Source organism: Diabrotica virgifera, chromosome 5 (genome assembly GCF_917563875.1).
Source record: "Diabrotica virgifera virgifera chromosome 5, PGI_DIABVI_V3a".
NCBI classification, from domain to species: Eukaryota; Metazoa; Arthropoda; class Insecta; order Coleoptera; family Chrysomelidae; genus Diabrotica; species Diabrotica virgifera.
The window spans coordinates 181,467,021-181,485,899 of record NC_065447.1 but is presented as its reverse complement, the minus strand read 5'-3'; the positions used below and the strand labels follow the sequence as shown (position 1 = coordinate 181,485,899).

The window sequence follows — 18,879 nt, the reverse complement described above, 5'->3', positions numbered from 1 at the left end:
CATATTTATTATCTACTGCACCTTAATATTTTACTCAATATTGTTACTGGATTCTTTAAATTTTCTGCTATTATTGCATTGTATTCAACATACTTACGTACCTAAATACAGTTAATTAAAACCTGCTTGTTTATTCTGTTACTTCTGTTTTTGATACAGTAACTTCCCCTATGATATATAATTTATCTAAAACTGGTTACAATGTGTTTCATGTTTTGACAACTCTATACAAAAAGGAAAGAAAATAAACACAATAAACAGCTAAGAGTCTAAGTGAGTAGGTGTAATAAAATAATCCAATTAAATATAATAAACATTTATAAACAAAACTGTAAAGCAGTACAAACTAAAAGTGGTGAAGATTTGGAAATGGCATCGTATATAACATCAACCACACTCACTAGATGATCTTCACAAAATTGCTTTAGGGAACCACTAAGTAGCTCACATAGCTTTTCTGCTTCTTTTTCTACAGTTTCCTGAAAATAGATATTATTAATATTCATTGCCGGTTTAATTTTTCGTTTTAATGTGTGTTTAGAAAAATTTTAGTTAGATCTTATTTCCAAAGATATTGGAAACTAGAAATAAACTTTTAAACGAATAAAATTTGACGTGAAGTAAAACACTCCCTGGTGTAGTTGGTATATTTTAATAAAAATTTAAATCTTTTTTAAAAAATCCAAAAGGATTACGTTCAGAACGTTTTCGGACTTATCAGTCCATCATCAGTGAACCTTTTTTTTTTGGGAGGTGGGAATCTTCGCAAGACCGTCTGGATCAGTTGGCACCCGGGCCGACCCCCGCCCACGCCCCGCACCAGGCCAGTCAGCGAAGCGACCGTCTGGCGCAACCCGTGCGCAGGTAGAGCGACAAGTAGGCCCAGGAATCCCGGATGGAAACCACCAGAAGGTGTCAGTTGGCAGTTACGAGCAACTCCAGTCGTTCATACTTTCATCTATGCACTCTTTCTCGTCCGCCCCTTCATACTTTCTCTCGTTTAACTCCACTCATTCATACTTTCATCTATGCACGCTTACTCATCCACCCATTCAATTCGGAAATTAAAATGGGACCGTCTGTGTAGGTCGGATGTAAAAGGTCCTTCCCCACTGACTGTCCCAGAAAACGATACAAGACATAACACAAAGGGAGAAACGAGAGTGAAAAAGGAGGAAAAAGGACGAAAAGAGCAGAGATACAATGACAGAAGAGAAAACAAAGAGAAAAGACTTAAAGAAAATGGAAAGAAATCAAGAAAGGACAGAGAAGAAAGAAAAGATAGACACATAGACAGGAAAAATCAAAAAAAATTGTTCGAAAGAAATATAAACTTATATAAATAAAATTAAATAGGTAAATAAATAAAATACGATAAAATAAATAACTAAAAATCTTATTATTTAGGCACACCCTGTATTAATAAAAAACATGACTGACATGTAGAACTGACTCTAATTTACTCTCGTTTAACGTAGATAAAACAGTAGTATTGTCTTATAAAGGAGTCCTTCAACCATTACCTCTTAATAACAGCCAGATCAGTACCGTTGATTCTGTAAAATTTATTGGTATTTTTTTAGACAGCAACCTTAAATGGTCCCACAATATCGATTTGTTAAGGAAGAAACTACCCTCAGCTTGCTATGCTATAAGATCTGTTTCGAATGAACTCAATTTAGCATCTTCCAAAATAACATATTTTTAAAAATGAATAACCATTTTCAATTTCGTTGCAAAACGAAAATACAGCCGAACCATATTCCAGTCCAATCAGAGAGTGCTGCAAGCACCCCTACCGGTTTCGAAACTTATTAGTCTCTCATCAGGAGGCACATATGCTGCTCTCCCCGATCCAACCAAAACAAACCCCAGCGTGCAGTCCCGAATTGCAACGAACGAAATGGCATAGATGCCCTAGCGGCAACTGCTAGCAAAAGACTAAGTTTTCACTCTAATGGCATATAACATATCCCACCAGAATGAAAACAATGGGAACCTTCTCTGGTTACACCTCCGAGGCTTCTACAATTTGCAAGCCATACGGATGCTGAGACTAAGGAAGATGAGGGAATTCTACAATTTACAATTCACGTCACATCTGCTCAGCGCGGTAAAGTTCCAACGAGACTGGTTCCCTCCATACTCCACACAGAGTAAATGTAAATCAAAAATGAATAACCATTTTCAATTTCGTTGCAAAACGAAAATACAGCCGAACCATATTCCAGTCCAATCAGAGAGTGCTGCAAGCACCCCTACCGGTTTCGAAACTTATTAGTCTCTCATCAGGAGGCACATATGCTGCTCTCCCCGATCCAACCAAAACAAACCCCAGCGTGCAGTCCCGAATTGCAACGAACGAAATGGCATAGATGCCCTAGCGGCAACTGCTAGCAAAAGACTAAGTTTTCACTCTAATGGCATATAACATATCCCACCAGAATGAAAACAATGGGAACCTTCTCTGGTTACACCTCCGAGGCTTCTACAATTTGCAAGCCATACGGATGCTGAGACTAAGGAAGATGAGGGAATTCTACAATTTACAATTCACGTCACATCTGCTCAGCGCGGTAAAGTTCCAACGAGACTGGTTCCCTTCATACTCCACACAGAGTAAATGTAAATCAAAAATGAATAACCATTTTCAATTTCGTTGCAAAACGAAAATACAGCCGAACCATATTCCAGTCCAATCAGAGAGTGCTGCAAGCACCCCTACCGGTTTCGAAACTTATTAGTCTCTCATCAGGAGGCACATATGCTGCTCTCCCCGATCCAACCAAAACAAACCCCAGCGTGCAGTCCCGAATTGCAACGAACGAAATGGCATAGATGCCCTAGCGGCAACTGCTAGCAAAAGACTAAGTTTTCACTCTAATGGCATATAACATATCCCACCAGAATGAAAACAATGGGAACCTTCTCTGGTTACACCTCCGAGGCTTCTACAATTTGCAAGCCATACGGATGCTGAGACTAAGGAAGATGAGGGAATTCTACAATTTACAATTCACGTCACATCTGCTCAGCGCGGTAAAGTTCCAACGAGACTGGTTCCCTTCATACTCCACACAGAGTAAATGTAAATCAAAAATGAATAACCATTTTCAATTTCGTTGCAAAACGAAAATACAGCCGAACCATATTCCAGTCCAATCAGAGAGTGCTGCAAGCACCCCTACCGGTTTCGAAACTTATTAGTCTCTCATCAGGAGGCACATATGCTGCTCTCCCCGATCCAACCAAAACAAACCCCAGCGTGCAGTCCCGAATTGCAACGAACGAAATGGCATAGATGCCCTAGCGGCAACTGCTAGCAAAAGACTAAGTTTTCACTCTAATGGCATATAACATATCCCACCAGAATGAAAACAATGGGAACCTTCTCTGGTTACACCTCCGAGGCTTCTACAATTTGCAAGCCATACGGATGCTGAGACTAAGGAAGATGAGGGAATTCTACAATTTACAATTCACGTCACATCTGCTCAGCGCGGTAAAGTTCCAACGAGACTGGTTCCCTTCATACTCCACACAGAGTAAATGTAAATCAAAAATGAATAACCATTTTCAATTTCGTTGCAAAACGAAAATACAGCCGAACCATATTCCAGTCCAATCAGAGAGTGCTGCAAGCACCCCTACCGGTTTCGAAACTTATTAGTCTCTCATCAGGAGGCACATATGCTGCTCTCCCCGATCCAACCAAAACAAACCCCAGCGTGCAGTCCCGAATTGCAACGAACGAAATGGCATAGATGCCCTAGCGGCAACTGCTAGCAAAAGACTAAGTTTTCACTCTAATGGCATATAACATATCCCACCAGAATGAAAACAATGGGAACCTTCTCTGGTTACACCTCCGAGGCTTCTACAATTTGCAAGCCATACGGATGCTGAGACTAAGGAAGATGAGGGAATTCTACAATTTACAATTCACGTCACATCTGCTCAGCGCGGTAAAGTTCCAACGAGACTGGTTCCCTTCATACTCCACACAGAGTAAATGTAAATCAAAAATGAATAACCATTTTCAATTTCGTTGCAAAACGAAAATACAGCCGAACCATATTCCAGTCCAATCAGAGAGTGCTGCAAGCACCCCTACCGGTTTCGAAACTTATTAGTCTCTCATCAGGAGGCACATATGCTGCTCTCCCCGATCCAACCAAAACAAACCCCAGCGTGCAGTCCCGAATTGCAACGAACGAAATGGCATAGATGCCCTAGCGGCAACTGCTAGCAAAAGACTAAGTTTTCACTCTAATGGCATATAACATATCCCACCAGAATGAAAACAATGGGAACCTTCTCTGGTTACACCTCCGAGGCTTCTACAATTTGCAAGCCATACGGATGCTGAGACTAAGGAAGATGAGGGAATTCTACAATTTACAATTCACGTCACATCTGCTCAGCGCGGTAAAGTTCCAACGAGACTGGTTCCCTTCATACTCCACACAGAGTAAATGTAAATCAAAAATGAATAACCATTTTCAATTTCGTTGCAAAACGAAAATACAGCCGAACCATATTCCAGTCCAATCAGAGAGTGCTGCAAGCACCCCTACCGGTTTCGAAACTTATTAGTCTCTCATCAGGAGGCACATATGCTGCTCTCCCCGATCCAACCAAAACAAACCCCAGCGTGCAGTCCCGAATTGCAACGAACGAAATGGCATAGATGCCCTAGCGGCAACTGCTAGCAAAAGACTAAGTTTTCACTCTAATGGCATATAACATATCCCACCAGAATGAAAACAATGGGAACCTTCTCTGGTTACACCTCCGAGGCTTCTACAATTTGCAAGCCATACGGATGCTGAGACTAAGGAAGATGAGGGAATTCTACAATTTACAATTCACGTCACATCTGCTCAGCGCGGTAAAGTTCCAACGAGACTGGTTCCCTTCATACTCCACACAGAGTAAATGTAAATCAAAAATGAATAACCATTTTCAATTTCGTTGCAAAACGAAAATACAGCCGAACCATATTCCAGTCCAATCAGAGAGTGCTGCAAGCACCCCTACCGGTTTCGAAACTTATTAGTCTCTCATCAGGAGGCACATATGCTGCTCTCCCCGATCCAACCAAAATGTGTTTTGGTTGGATCGGGGAGAGCAGCATATGTGCCTCCTGATGAGAGACTAATAAGTTTCGAAACCGGTAGGGGTGCTTGCAGCACTCTCTGATTGGACTGGAATATGGTTCGGCTGTATTTTCGTTTTGCAACGAAATTGAAAATGGTTATTCATTTTTGATTTACATTTACTCTGTGTGGAGTATGAAGGGAACCAGTCTCGTTGGAACTTTACCGCGCTGAGCAGATGTGACGTGAATTGTAAATTGTAGAATTCCCTCATCTTCCTTAGTCTCAGCATCCGTATGGCTTGCAAATTGTAGAAGCCTCGGAGGTGTAACCAGAGAAGGTTCCCATTGTTTTCATTCTGGTGGGATATGTTATATGCCATTAGAGTGAAAACTTAGTCTTTTGCTAGCAGTTGCCGCTAGGGCATCTATGCCATTTCGTTCGTTGCAATTCGGGACTGCACGCTGGGGTTTGTTTTGGTTGGATCGGGGAGAGCAGCATATGTGCCTCCTGATGAGAGACTAATAAGTTTCGAAACCGGTAGGGGTGCTTGCAGCACTCTCTGATTGGACTGGAATATGGTTCGGCTGTATTTTCGTTTTGCAACGAAATTGAAAATGGTTATTCATTTTTGATTTACATTTACTCTGTGTGGAGTATGAAGGGAACCAGTCTCGTTGGAACTTTACCGCGCTGAGCAGATGTGACGTGAATTGTAAATTGTAGAATTCCCTCATCTTCCTTAGTCTCAGCATCCGTATGGCTTGCAAATTGTAGAAGCCTCGGAGGTGTAACCAGAGAAGGTTCCCATTGTTTTCATTCTGGTGGGATATGTTATATGCCATTAGAGTGAAAACTTAGTCTTTTGCTAGCAGTTGCCGCTAGGGCATCTATGCCATTTCGTTCGTTGCAATTCGGGACTGCACGCTGGGGTTTGTTTTGGTTGGATCGGGGAGAGCAGCATATGTGCCTCCTGATGAGAGACTAATAAGTTTCGAAACCGGTAGGGGTGCTTGCAGCACTCTCTGATTGGACTGGAATATGGTTCGGCTGTATTTTCGTTTTGCAACGAAATTGAAAATGGTTATTCATTTTTGATTTACATTTACTCTGTGTGGAGTATGAAGGGAACCAGTCTCGTTGGAACTTTACCGCGCTGAGCAGATGTGACGTGAATTGTAAATTGTAGAATTCCCTCATCTTCCTTAGTCTCAGCATCCGTATGGCTTGCAAATTGTAGAAGCCTCGGAGGTGTAACCAGAGAAGGTTCCCATTGTTTTCATTCTGGTGGGATATGTTATATGCCATTAGAGTGAAAACTTAGTCTTTTGCTAGCAGTTGCCGCTAGGGCATCTATGCCATTTCGTTCGTTGCAATTCGGGACTGCACGCTGGGGTTTGTTTTGGTTGGATCGGGGAGAGCAGCATATGTGCCTCCTGATGAGAGACTAATAAGTTTCGAAACCGGTAGGGGTGCTTGCAGCACTCTCTGATTGGACTGGAATATGGTTCGGCTGTATTTTCGTTTTGCAACGAAATTGAAAATGGTTATTCATTTTTGATTTACATTTACTCTGTGTGGAGTATGAAGGGAACCAGTCTCGTTGGAACTTTACCGCGCTGAGCAGATGTGACGTGAATTGTAAATTGTAGAATTCCCTCATCTTCCTTAGTCTCAGCATCCGTATGGCTTGCAAATTGTAGAAGCCTCGGAGGTGTAACCAGAGAAGGTTCCCATTGTTTTCATTCTGGTGGGATATGTTATATGCCATTAGAGTGAAAACTTAGTCTTTTGCTAGCAGTTGCCGCTAGGGCATCTATGCCATTTCGTTCGTTGCAATTCGGGACTGCACGCTGGGGTTTGTTTTGGTTGGATCGGGGAGAGCAGCATATGTGCCTCCTGATGAGAGACTAATAAGTTTCGAAACCGGTAGGGGTGCTTGCAGCACTCTCTGATTGGACTGGAATATGGTTCGGCTGTATTTTCGTTTTGCAACGAAATTGAAAATGGTTATTCATTTTTGATTTACATTTACTCTGTGTGGAGTATGAAGGGAACCAGTCTCGTTGGAACTTTACCGCGCTGAGCAGATGTGACGTGAATTGTAAATTGTAGAATTCCCTCATCTTCCTTAGTCTCAGCATCCGTATGGCTTGCAAATTGTAGAAGCCTCGGAGGTGTAACCAGAGAAGGTTCCCATTGTTTTCATTCTGGTGGGATATGTTATATGCCATTAGAGTGAAAACTTAGTCTTTTGCTAGCAGTTGCCGCTAGGGCATCTATGCCATTTCGTTCGTTGCAATTCGGGACTGCACGCTGGGGTTTGTTTTGGTTGGATCGGGGAGAGCAGCATATGTGCCTCCTGATGAGAGACTAATAAGTTTCGAAACCGGTAGGGGTGCTTGCAGCACTCTCTGATTGGACTGGAATATGGTTCGGCTGTATTTTCGTTTTGCAACGAAATTGAAAATGGTTATTCATTTTTGATTTACATTTACTCTGTGTGGAGTATGAAGGGAACCAGTCTCGTTGGAACTTTACCGCGCTGAGCAGATGTGACGTGAATTGTAAATTGTAGAATTCCCTCATCTTCCTTAGTCTCAGCATCCGTATGGCTTGCAAATTGTAGAAGCCTCGGAGGTGTAACCAGAGAAGGTTCCCATTGTTTTCATTCTGGTGGGATATGTTATATGCCATTAGAGTGAAAACTTAGTCTTTTGCTAGCAGTTGCCGCTAGGGCATCTATGCCATTTCGTTCGTTGCAATTCGGGACTGCACGCTGGGGTTTGTTTTGGTTGGATCGGGGAGAGCAGCATATGTGCCTCCTGATGAGAGACTAATAAGTTTCGAAACCGGTAGGGGTGCTTGCAGCACTCTCTGATTGGACTGGAATATGGTTCGGCTGTATTTTCGTTTTGCAACGAAATTGAAAATGGTTATTCATTTTTGATTTACATTTACTCTGTGTGGAGTATGAAGGGAACCAGTCTCGTTGGAACTTTACCGCGCTGAGCAGATGTGACGTGAATTGTAAATTGTAGAATTCCCTCATCTTCCTTAGTCTCAGCATCCGTATGGCTTGCAAATTGTAGAAGCCTCGGAGGTGTAACCAGAGAAGGTTCCCATTGTTTTCATTCTGGTGGGATATGTTATATGCCATTAGAGTGAAAACTTAGTCTTTTAACATATTTTTCTTTATTCGAGTCAAATCTTCGTTATGGTCTTCCTTTTTGGGGTTCTGGTACAGCTGCCCAATTCGATGTTATTTTCAAATTACAAAAAAGAGCAATTAGATACCTGTTTGGCCTCAGAAGAACAACACATTGCAGAAGTTACTTCAAAGATCACAGAATTTTAACCCTTCCATCTTTGTATATTTTAGGAACTGTTTTAGTCCATTCTTTCACGGTTTTTGCTCTAAATTTTAAAGAACCGCTTGGATTGACATAAAATTTGGCATACGTATAGCTTACATGTCAAAGAAAAAAAGTGATATTGTGCCGATGTGTGCTTTTGGCCTGGAGGTGACTTTCACCCCCTCTTGGGGGTGAAAAAATATATGTCCAAAATAAGTCCGGAAATGGGTAAACTGACTAATTTTAAGTAACTTTTGTTCTATAGAGCTTTTTCGCCAAGTCAACACTTTTCGAGTTATTTGCGAGTGAATATGTTCATTTTTCAACAAAATAATCACATTTTTAGACGGTTTTTTGCAAATAACTCAAAAAGTAAGTATTTTGTCGAAAAAAAGATTCTTGGCAAAAATATAGCCTATAAAAAAGTAAAAAAAAATGGTGTACGCGTTAGGTCTCTGGATATCGTAGAACCAGAGTTATAGCCAATGAAAAATAGATTCATATTCACCAAATTTCAAATAGAATATTTCGACGTGAAATATCAAAAAAATTAAGAACTTTTTTAGGAAAACTCATTATAACTTTTTTAAAGTGTTTAAAAAAAGCTTTATTTCTGTTTTTACAAAAAGTTTCTAGCATTAAATTTAAGAAAGTTACGCTCAAAATAAAGTTGGTCCCTTTTGTTTTTCCAAAAAAAAATCGGGAGACCACCCCCTAATTAGCAACTTAAATGAAATTAATCGTTACCGCCCCACAAATTATTTTACTTATGTTGTGCTTATATGATCTGTAAGTTACATCGATTCAAAGTGCTTATTTTTGAAAGAATTTAATTTCAAAATAAAATTTTTAAAAATTTCAATTTAGAAAAATATGGCTTTTTTTCAAAATAACTTAAAAATTGTTAGAGATACCAAAAATCTCGAAAAACAAAAAAAGTCATATTTGCTTTTCTGAATATCATGTATTTTTTTGTTTTTCTGTTAGACAAAAATTTATTAAGATTTGGTGTTTCTAAATTTGCATATATTCGTGATCAGTGACTCGTTCAACCCCTTTTAACTACAGCCGTTTCAATAATAAGGACTTTGAACCGATGAAACTTACAGATCATATAAACAACATATACACGAGTCAAGAAACTTGTGATGTCGTAACGATTAAGTTCATTAAGATATTAATAAGGGGATGATTTTCTCGATTTTTTTACCAAAACCAAAAGGAACTAACTTTATTTTGAGCTGAACTTGTTTAATTTTCATACTAGAAATTTTTTTTATAAAACAAAAATGAAGCTTTTTTTAAACACTTTAAACAAGTTGTAACGAGTTTTCCCCGAAATGTGCTTTGTTTTGGTTATTTCACGTTAAAATATTCCATTTGGAATTTGACGAATATGAAACTATTTTTTATTAGCTATAACTCTGCTTCTACTAGGTGTAGAGACGTGATACATACACCATTTTTTAAAAATTTTTACAGGGTATATTTTTGTTAAGAATGTTTTTTCGACAAAATTCTTACTATTTGAGTTATATGCGAAAAACCGTCTAAAAGTGTGGTTATTCTGTTGAAAAAATGAACATATTCACTGCCAAATAACTCGAAAAGTATTGACTTACTGAAAAAAATCTATAGAACAAAAGTTACTTAAAATTAGCCAGTTTATCCATTTCCTGACTTTCTTTGGACGAATATTTTTTCACCCCAAAAGGGGGTGAAAACCACCCCCAGGGCAAAAGCACATATCGGCACAATATCACTTTTTTTCTTTGACTTGTTAGCTATGTGTATACCAAATTTCATGTCAATCCAAGCGGTTCTTTAAAATTTAGAGGTTTTGCAATATTTTACCGTTAAAGAACGGACTATTTGCTTAATTCGTAAACATCTACATGTCTTTCCACCAAGACCTAATCGTGACTACTTCACGAGAAATTCTACGTTTGACGTCTATATGCCGACCCCGTCCTCTGAGTTAGTAAAGAAATCTATATTATATTCTGCAAAAAAACTTTACAAACATCTCCCTCTACAACTTAAATCTGCAGCATCTTTCCCCAAATTCCGGAAACTGACAAAAGCCTACCTATCTGAAAAACCATATTATTCAGTAGAAGATTTTATTAATCAATAACTAAGAAATTACAGTACCCTTTGCACAAGTAGTATTTTTATTATCATGTTTTTGTCTATATTTGGGTGTCATATGCAGCAGCTTAACTTTTAAACTTATTAATTACTAGGTAGACTATGCATTTGCAATTTACTTAAATTTTGCAATTGATTACTTCTGTTTAACTTCATTATTGTTATTATTGTAAATATATTGATGATTTATGTAACTTTAGTAAATTGGATTGTTATTGTTTTGTTTTCTTGACTTTTTATAAGCTTTGTCGATAAAATTGTACAATTTTTCATGACAATAAAGCATATTTCTATTCTATTCTATTCTATAACATGGCTAGTTGTCAAAGTACCTAACTTTTTCATTATCTAACATAAGTGAATGAGTCAGAAAGCAGAATGTTAAGAAAGGCTAAGGCTACAACCGAGTTTTAATTTCAATATTTTTTAAATGCTATAATATTTCACAGGGTGTTACGAACTTTTATGAAAAAACACAGTATTATTGTTACACCTGGTATAAAATGATGTTTACCTGTTCAGCAACACTATTACTTGATAAATATTCTTAGAGAATAAGGCTATAACATATATTAAAAAAATCACTAAAATCGGACAACAGGTTTAGGAGATTCGAGACATAAGAAATGACCCATTTTTAAGGTGTCCCGATTTTTTTGGTCAGGAGTGTGTTTTACTACAGACTATTATTAATACATATTATGGTCTGTTTTTAAACCAAGAGGAGTAATTCAAATTTACCCCGCCGTAATGCTTGTTTGTATTTGGTCCAACCTCAGGCAAGTTTACTCCACTGTTATGAAATTTTGACACTAATGACATTTATCACATTTTGACACTACTGACATTTCATAAGTTAATTAAGTTATATCGGCGAGTTTTTGTGGTTTCTGTGTTATTCCTTTACACTGTTACTAATAAACCAAGTATAAAAGTTATACTGAGAATAAATCAGGTATAGGCAAAATCACTACCAATAAACATGGAATAACTTAATATAGGTTATACTTGGTATAAAAATTGAGTCCAAGTTTTTACCGACCCACACCCTTGTTTAAGTCTGGTATAACCTATTTTATGACTGTCAGTGTCATCAGAGGCAAAAATATATTATCTTTTGATTTGTTTTGTGAGTAATTATATAATAAAAAAATGAGTTTAAGTGCTGTTGCGGCTGTCGAAGAAGTTGATAATTTAATTAACATGGTAGAAAATACACGAAAAAGAAACTTCTTAAAAATAGAATAAATCCCTTTTCACAATACACTGATAAGGAATTCAGAATTAAATATCGGTTTTCTAAAGATGGTGTAAGGTTTTTAGAAAACTTAATAGGTGATTAACTTATTTGTATTTGATATTGCATGAACAGTTGAGTCAAACAGTCCATATAACGCTCAAAAAATTTCAAGATGATCCGTTAATTAGTTTAAATTTTATTCAATTTGTTTTCCCCTAGGAACTTTTTTTTGCAATGTTATTGTTCAGAAAATAATAATGATACAGAAATTATGTGGAAACCAGATGAAAGAAGAATACTGGTATTTTAAACGTATTTAAAAAAATCAATAAAAACTCATTTTTATCATTCCGAAAACATTTCGCCTAGGTTAATTTGGTTTGTCAGTTAAAGAGAAAAATCAAAATTGACATATTTGACACAATATATCGTTGTTCTATGTATTTGTGCAGAATATTGCAACGTTGCCAAACTATTATTTCGGAATAAAGTGCGAATACTTATATCTAACTTATATCTAACTATGCAGAGTTTATTAGTAACGAATTATTTTCGAATTATATCTACCTTATACTTAGGGTAACTATTCTAGATATAAATACGGAATAACCTTAGAATACGAGTGTTATTATTAGTAACAGTGTTAATTTTTAGATTTTTAGTCCACTCTTACATAAAAAACAGTTTGTTGTTTTTAGAAATCTTTAGCGACGTATTAGTATAATATAATATGTATGGATTACCGTCGAAGGCCAATATGATCAACTAAAAAAGGAGATGTATTTGGTGATTTTTCTGGTGAATTTTTTGGGTGAAAATCTGTCTTTTTAGTTTACTCCTCCTGGTTTAAAAACAAACCATAGTAATCAGTGAGTTAGCTTTAAAAGTGTGTACCTTTGGGACCTCCTTCTCAACCAATCCCTCGATTATTTTTGCAAACGCTACACAAGCCTCGCATGCTATTGGAATTTCCAATGATCTATAATAAAAATGTTGTAGTAAATTTTAAACGTAAACTATTTATATTAAACATTTTTAATATTAAAAAGAAAAATATTATTTCTTTAGTCAAAACCACAGTCCTCTGCTATTTTGATTTATCTGTTTTGATAAACGTAGTTACTTTAAAAATTAAAACAAAGAAAATCAGAGCACATAAATCATATGTACATCTTCACAAAAAATAGAGATTCAATAAATAAATAAATATAAAACAGAGAATTAGAAGGCTGTGACAAAAATGGCAATTAAAAAGAAATAACTGACATCGATGAAAAAGCTGTAATAAAAAACTATGTGTGTGCAAATCATTTAAACATTTTTTTTGCATTTTGAAATAATAATAATAATAATAGTATATTATTCAGGCTGAGTCAACCAGGACCCCGATTTTTGACCCTTCGCTTCGTTATCGGTCAATTGCTATCTGTATCTCTATAGTGTAATGATCGATAACGAAGCGAAGGGTCAAATACCGGGGCCCATGGTAGGGTGTATCGAAAAAATAAAAGTTGGAAATGTTATATCTAATAGCGTGAAAAGGTTCCTAGTGTTATTTTCCAGCATATTAGTATTTTTATTTTTTTTTTCTGAGCGAATTTTCTGCCACCGCCCCCAACGACCTTGAATTTTATTAAATATCTGATTTTTATGGAAATTTCAATTTATATTATTTGGAATAAAATACGAGCTAAGTCGATCTAAGATCAATTAAAGAAAACTAAAAATGTTGTCAATTACAAATTTAAACGATATTTAAAGTTTTATTTGTTTTTTCAGTCTCCCCGGCCCCATTGAAATGTCCCGCTTCGTGAGTCCGTGCGTGTAATTTTCGCTTATGTTTGGTGCGGTGCGTTACTTTGTTATTATGGTTGTTTTTAAATTAAACATTTTTAAAATAGATAAACCAGGATCATGGGGAATAAAATCAAGATGTGCTGTGGACCGCCCCATGTTTGGGCAACCACCAAATATACCTGAAAATGTTTTACCGAAATACAAACAAGCGATGCGATGAAGATTTGTGGTTGCAAGAGGATAAAAAACTCAGCAAGAAAGAGCCAGAAATTTCTGGTATTGCCGAACACGTTGCAATTAAATTGGAGGAGATATGGAAAAAGGCTTTAATTCCAATAATGTATCATATTTTAAAAGCCTATCATGACAAATATAAATATGAAACTTATGAAACCATTTAAGGACAAGCAAAAGAGTGAATTTTACAAAAATAAAACTCAATGCTTCAAGAACAAAAGTAAAACTACCCGTTTCGGTCTTGCAGCATGCAAATTTGATTAATTGTCTTTGTAGCAAATCTCAAAAAGTGCCTCTGGATGAGCGCGAATTTCTATTAAATCAAAAATGTCCCAGAAAAATGGTGATAAGCTCGATTGATAGGGAAAACAAAAACAAATATAATCAGAGAGAACAACGGTAAAAGAAGAAAGTTACCGATGCAAAGAAAAAACTTTAGCTCAAGTAAAAAACACTACCTAGTTTTATGGTCAATCGATCGTGGAAGAACACATAACATTTGTGCATGAGTCAGGGTGCAAATATTTCAGATATGGGTATCCGCTGTCTGGTATATCAGAACGTATCAAATCCAGCTATTGCATGTGAAAGAACAGTCGTAAATACTGGCGTTAATGGTGATGTAATACGGCTGTTAGGAGAACATCTTTAAAAACCGCTTCAGTGGTTTGTATGTCTGCCACATTCAAATGATCTACCCCTTGGACATCAAAAGAAGTTTGCCAGTGACCAAATCAAAAAACGTGAGGGTCTTCAAACTTTCTCCTATAAAAATTTTGATTCAAACGACTACTTTGAGTTAATTAACTAACAAGAATATCACCTTACAGAACCACCTATATTCAAATTCTCTAGATTTTCGAGTAACAATCAGCGAGATTTTATTAAGAATCCTAACTTAGACCCTTTTAACATTGAGATTGAGAAATATCACTGCCACAAACAATAGAACGAGGTGTCAAGCTTGTGACACAAGCTTCTCTATCAGTTTGTGGAGCGTATTTGATGGATGGATTTATAAAAATTCGAATTGATTCCAGAAATCTATGCCTCACTTTAATGCTAAATCGAAAAATATCTTCGAATAGAATGCTTTTACTATATTTTTTTGTAATATTTATATACCTAATTTTGTACTTTGCTTTATATTTATTTTAGTATTAAAAAACTTGGGTGACGTCAGGGAGACGGAAAAGTTAGGCTATTTTGTTATAAAAAAAATGTTTTAGTATACTTTTCTTAAGTAAAATTTTTAATTGCCTTGTGACACCAGAAAATATTTTCTAATTTAAACCGAATTTATTTATTCAAGTTCTATAAGGTATTACATTTCCCTTACAAAAGAAATTCGCATATTAATGTATTTTTTCTAATTTTTAGTTGTCGTGGGGGGCAGAAAATATATTTTTTTTATTTTAACGCAATTTTACTAAAATACTAAATAGTGTGTTAGGCAACTTTTGTGAGCAATTACATTTTTGTTTCGAAATAAAATTTTTTTCGTCTGTTAACATTTTTTCAAAATTTTTAACTGTCTTGGGGGGGGGGGGGGCAGAAGATAGAAGATATTTTCCAATTTCGAAAAAATTTTACCAAAATACTTAACAGTTGATTGGACAACTTTTGTGAAGTATTACTTTTCCATTGCAAAAAAAAATTTTTTCTTCTGTTAACATTTTTTCAAAATATTTAACTGTCTTGGGGGAGGGGCAGAAGATATTTTCCAATTTCGAAAAAATTTTACCAAAATACTTAACAGTTGATTGGGCAACTTTTGTGAGGTATTACTTTTCCATCGCAAAAAATTTTTTTTCGCCGTCCAGGGGCCTATATAGACATTTTTTAAAATTTGTAGATGTTCTCGCCGGCGCGGCTGCGGCTGTGGGATTCGATCTCCGACCTACCTGGGTAGAAGTGAGACATCCTACCGCCTCAGATGGTTGATTTTACAGATTAATTGTATGTATACATATAATACTGTATAATACTGTGCTCGTAATTTCTATTGATAATAGTAATACAGTAATGAAGAGGGTAATCTGGAGACTGGTAAGAAGCCCTGTAAGCGTAGCAAGTTTAAGACCTGACGATTCCAGAGAGGTCTTGAAAGCGTAAAATTTTGGTTCCGTGAATTTCGTAATAATACCCCTATCTACATTAGTAAAGAGCGCACTAGTCATATTTTTAACGAAGTTTAGAATATGAAAAAATTATTCTGACGATGGTTGCCGCCTTTGCTGATCATTGATCAAAACATCATTGTATGACCACTTCTCAGCAGTGTTTGAATTAATATAAACCGCAATTCGTCAGACGTTTGGAGTCGGCTGATAAGTGTTAAAGAAACTTGGATGCACTACACTCTACACTATATGTACACCATAGGACAGAATGAACGGACTACAACGGTGACCTGTGGCTGGTAAAGTGAAACATGTAAAATTGTCAATAGCCAATATTAGTGTACATTACTCGTCAAATTGAAGCATCAAGTTAGTCTAGTCGCAACCCAGGGGGTTCCGTGGGAAATTCTAGCTTGCCGTGATTTGATGGTGGTGTTATAGGTTTTTTGGGTCGCTGAATCTAATATAAGTGGTCTGGAAGCCCAAATATGGTGCGTTTACTTGTTATTAACAAATTATGGTAACATTAGTTTTTATTTTGCAGGTATTATTAGAAGTCCTGTAAAGAAATTGATAATGTTAAGGACTTCTCTGGTCTATTTTTCATCGCTGAATGAAATGCGAGTAGTCGCGATGGCTCAAAATATGTTCTTATTTTGTTAGTAACAAAATAATTGTTTATTAGAAATAAATAAAGCTAGCAAAAAGCTAGAAATAATGCGCTATCTACAGCAAGTTTGCAGTCTTTTTGGCACTAGTCTTGATAGCTTAAACCACGGTCGGACTTTGTTATTAACAGTAACCAGTAGCGCGTCATCAATATTTGTGTTTTTCGAAAGTTCTGCGAACTTTTAAGAGTGAGGCAACAGTGCGTCGGCAATACGATAGTGACAGTGACGTCATATTATCAAAAACAATAATTATTATACTCATATTTGCGCTAAATTTTGCCAAGTCAGTCACGTTCAATTTCTTGTTATAGAAAATCGATTTTTAGTAGATCCAATGTGACACAAAATCTAGGCATGGGATAAAAAAGTTTATTTGAAGAAAGTGTATTTTTTTGTTCTTCTTAATAGCGGTACATGCTCCTTTTTGCAATATTTTATTTAGTTGTAGAGAAATTTCCACATCCTAACACATTTCTAAAATTGGGCTCTATACCGACATTCTTTATTATATTACGAATATGTGTGCCAAATATCTCAACAGAGTATTTAAAATTACAGCCGCAATCTTGGACCGAGTTTTCCGCGCGCTAGTGTTGCCTCTTAATAAATTATTGCAAAAATAATGGTTTATCGTACATTTACTCACGGTTTTTGCTCTAAATTTTAAAAAACCACTTGGATTGACATGAAATTTAGCATACACGTAGTTAACATGTCAAATAAAATAAGTGATATTTTGCCGATGCGTACTTTTACTCTGGGGGAAAATAAACCTTTAAAATAAGTCCAAAAGTGGATAAACTGATTAATTCTAAGCAACTTTTGTTCTATACAATTTTTTCACTAAGTCAATACTTTTCGGGTTATTTGCGAGTTATTATGTTTATTTTTCAACAAGAACAACACGTTTTTGGTGGTTTTATAAGCACTTTCGAACTGATGAAACTTACAGATCATATTAATACACCATACGTTAAGCAACTTGTGAAGAGGTAATGATTAATTTCATTTGAGATGATAATTAGGGGGTGACTTTCCCGTTTTTTTTTAACAAAAAAAAAGGGACCAATTTTATTTTGAGCGTAGCTTGCTTATTTTTGATACGAGAAACTTTTTCAAAAAAAAATGTTCTTTTTAATGCTTTAAAAAAGTTGTAATGAATTTTCCTCCAAAAGTGCTTAGTTTTTTGGTTATTTTTTGTTGAAATATTCGATTTGGAATTTGACGAATATGAACCTGTAGTTCATTAGCTACAACTGCGCTTCTACTGGGTCCACGGACCTCACACATACACCTCCTTTTTACTTTTTATATTCTATAATTTTACTAATAAATTTTTTTTTTGAGAAATACTTACTTTTTGAGTTATTTGCGAAAAACCGTCTAAAAATGTCGGTTTTTTGTTGAAAAATGAACATATTTACTTGCAAATAACTCGAAAAGTATTGACTTAGAGAAAAAACTGTATAGAACAAAATTTGCTTAGACTGAATCAGTTTATCCAATTCCGGACTTATTTTAAAGGTTTTTTTTTCACGCCCGTAAAGGAGTGAAGCTCACCCCATGGTTTTTTAAAATTTAGAAGCAGAAACCGTGAGTAAACGTACTATAAACCGTTATTTTTGCAATAATTTATTAATAACAAAGTCGGAACTTGGTTTAAGCTATCACGACTAGTGGCAGTCGATTTAGCATGTAAAAATACATATACTTATAAAAACTTACTTGTCATCTTCAGGAATATAAGTTGGCTGAACCAATCCTAGGAAAAATATAAGTATACTATTTAAAATAACATAACTACTAGATATCAAGGAATGTATGTATTTGTAGTCAGAATATGCTTACCAATTAGCGCAAATAATGTTACAAAAATTACGGCTTTCATCTTGTACAATAATCGAGTAAATAATACTGACTCAAATACAATATTTTTAGTAATATTGTTTCGTGTTTATATACATTGACAAATATACATTTTATTTGTGAAGTGTGTATTGTATTTAATAAAAAAAACAATCACTTAACTTTAATGTTTGATAAAGCGTTTTATAAAAACATATTTTATATTAAGAAGGAATTCACAAAAATTATTAGATTATTAGATATTAGATTCAAACGATATAATTTAAATGTCAATGGATTAAACATCTTGTAGTTTTTATCAGCATTCACTATTTAAACAGCGGACAACGACTTACATAA

General features: G+C 35.8%; 1 protein-coding gene across 1 annotated transcript; it reads right to left on the bottom strand.

Moving 5' to 3' along the window:
* Nucleotides 1-300: 300 nt before the first annotated feature.
* LOC126885233 (uncharacterized) lies at nucleotides 301-18,679 on the bottom strand. Its single transcript, XM_050651698.1, has 4 exons — nucleotides 18,523-18,679; nucleotides 18,400-18,436; nucleotides 12,741-12,825; nucleotides 301-479 (listed from the first exon to the last, which is right to left on the bottom strand). Exons 1-4 carry the CDS (start codon nucleotides 18,560-18,562, stop codon nucleotides 318-320), a joined length of 324 nt encoding a protein of 107 aa, XP_050507655.1. The 5' UTR covers nucleotides 18,563-18,679; the 3' UTR covers nucleotides 301-317.
* Between the last annotated feature and the right edge of the window lie 200 nt (nucleotides 18,680-18,879).

What these genes read in the sequence shown, in the direction of transcription:
- LOC126885233 (XM_050651698.1), bottom strand. Translation starts at nt 18,562, where the DNA reads ATGAAAGCCGTAATTTTTGTAACATTATTTGCGCTAATTG. An exon ending in AACATTATTTGCGCTAATTG is followed by an intron (nt 18,437 to 18,522) that starts GTAAGCATATTC and finishes TATTTTTCCTAG; the next exon opens with GATTGGTTCAGCCAACTTAT. An exon ending in TTGAGAAGGAGGTCCCAAAG is followed by an intron (nt 480 to 12,740) that starts GTACACACTTTT and finishes ATCTATTTTCAG; the next exon opens with GAAACTGTAGAAAAAGAAGC.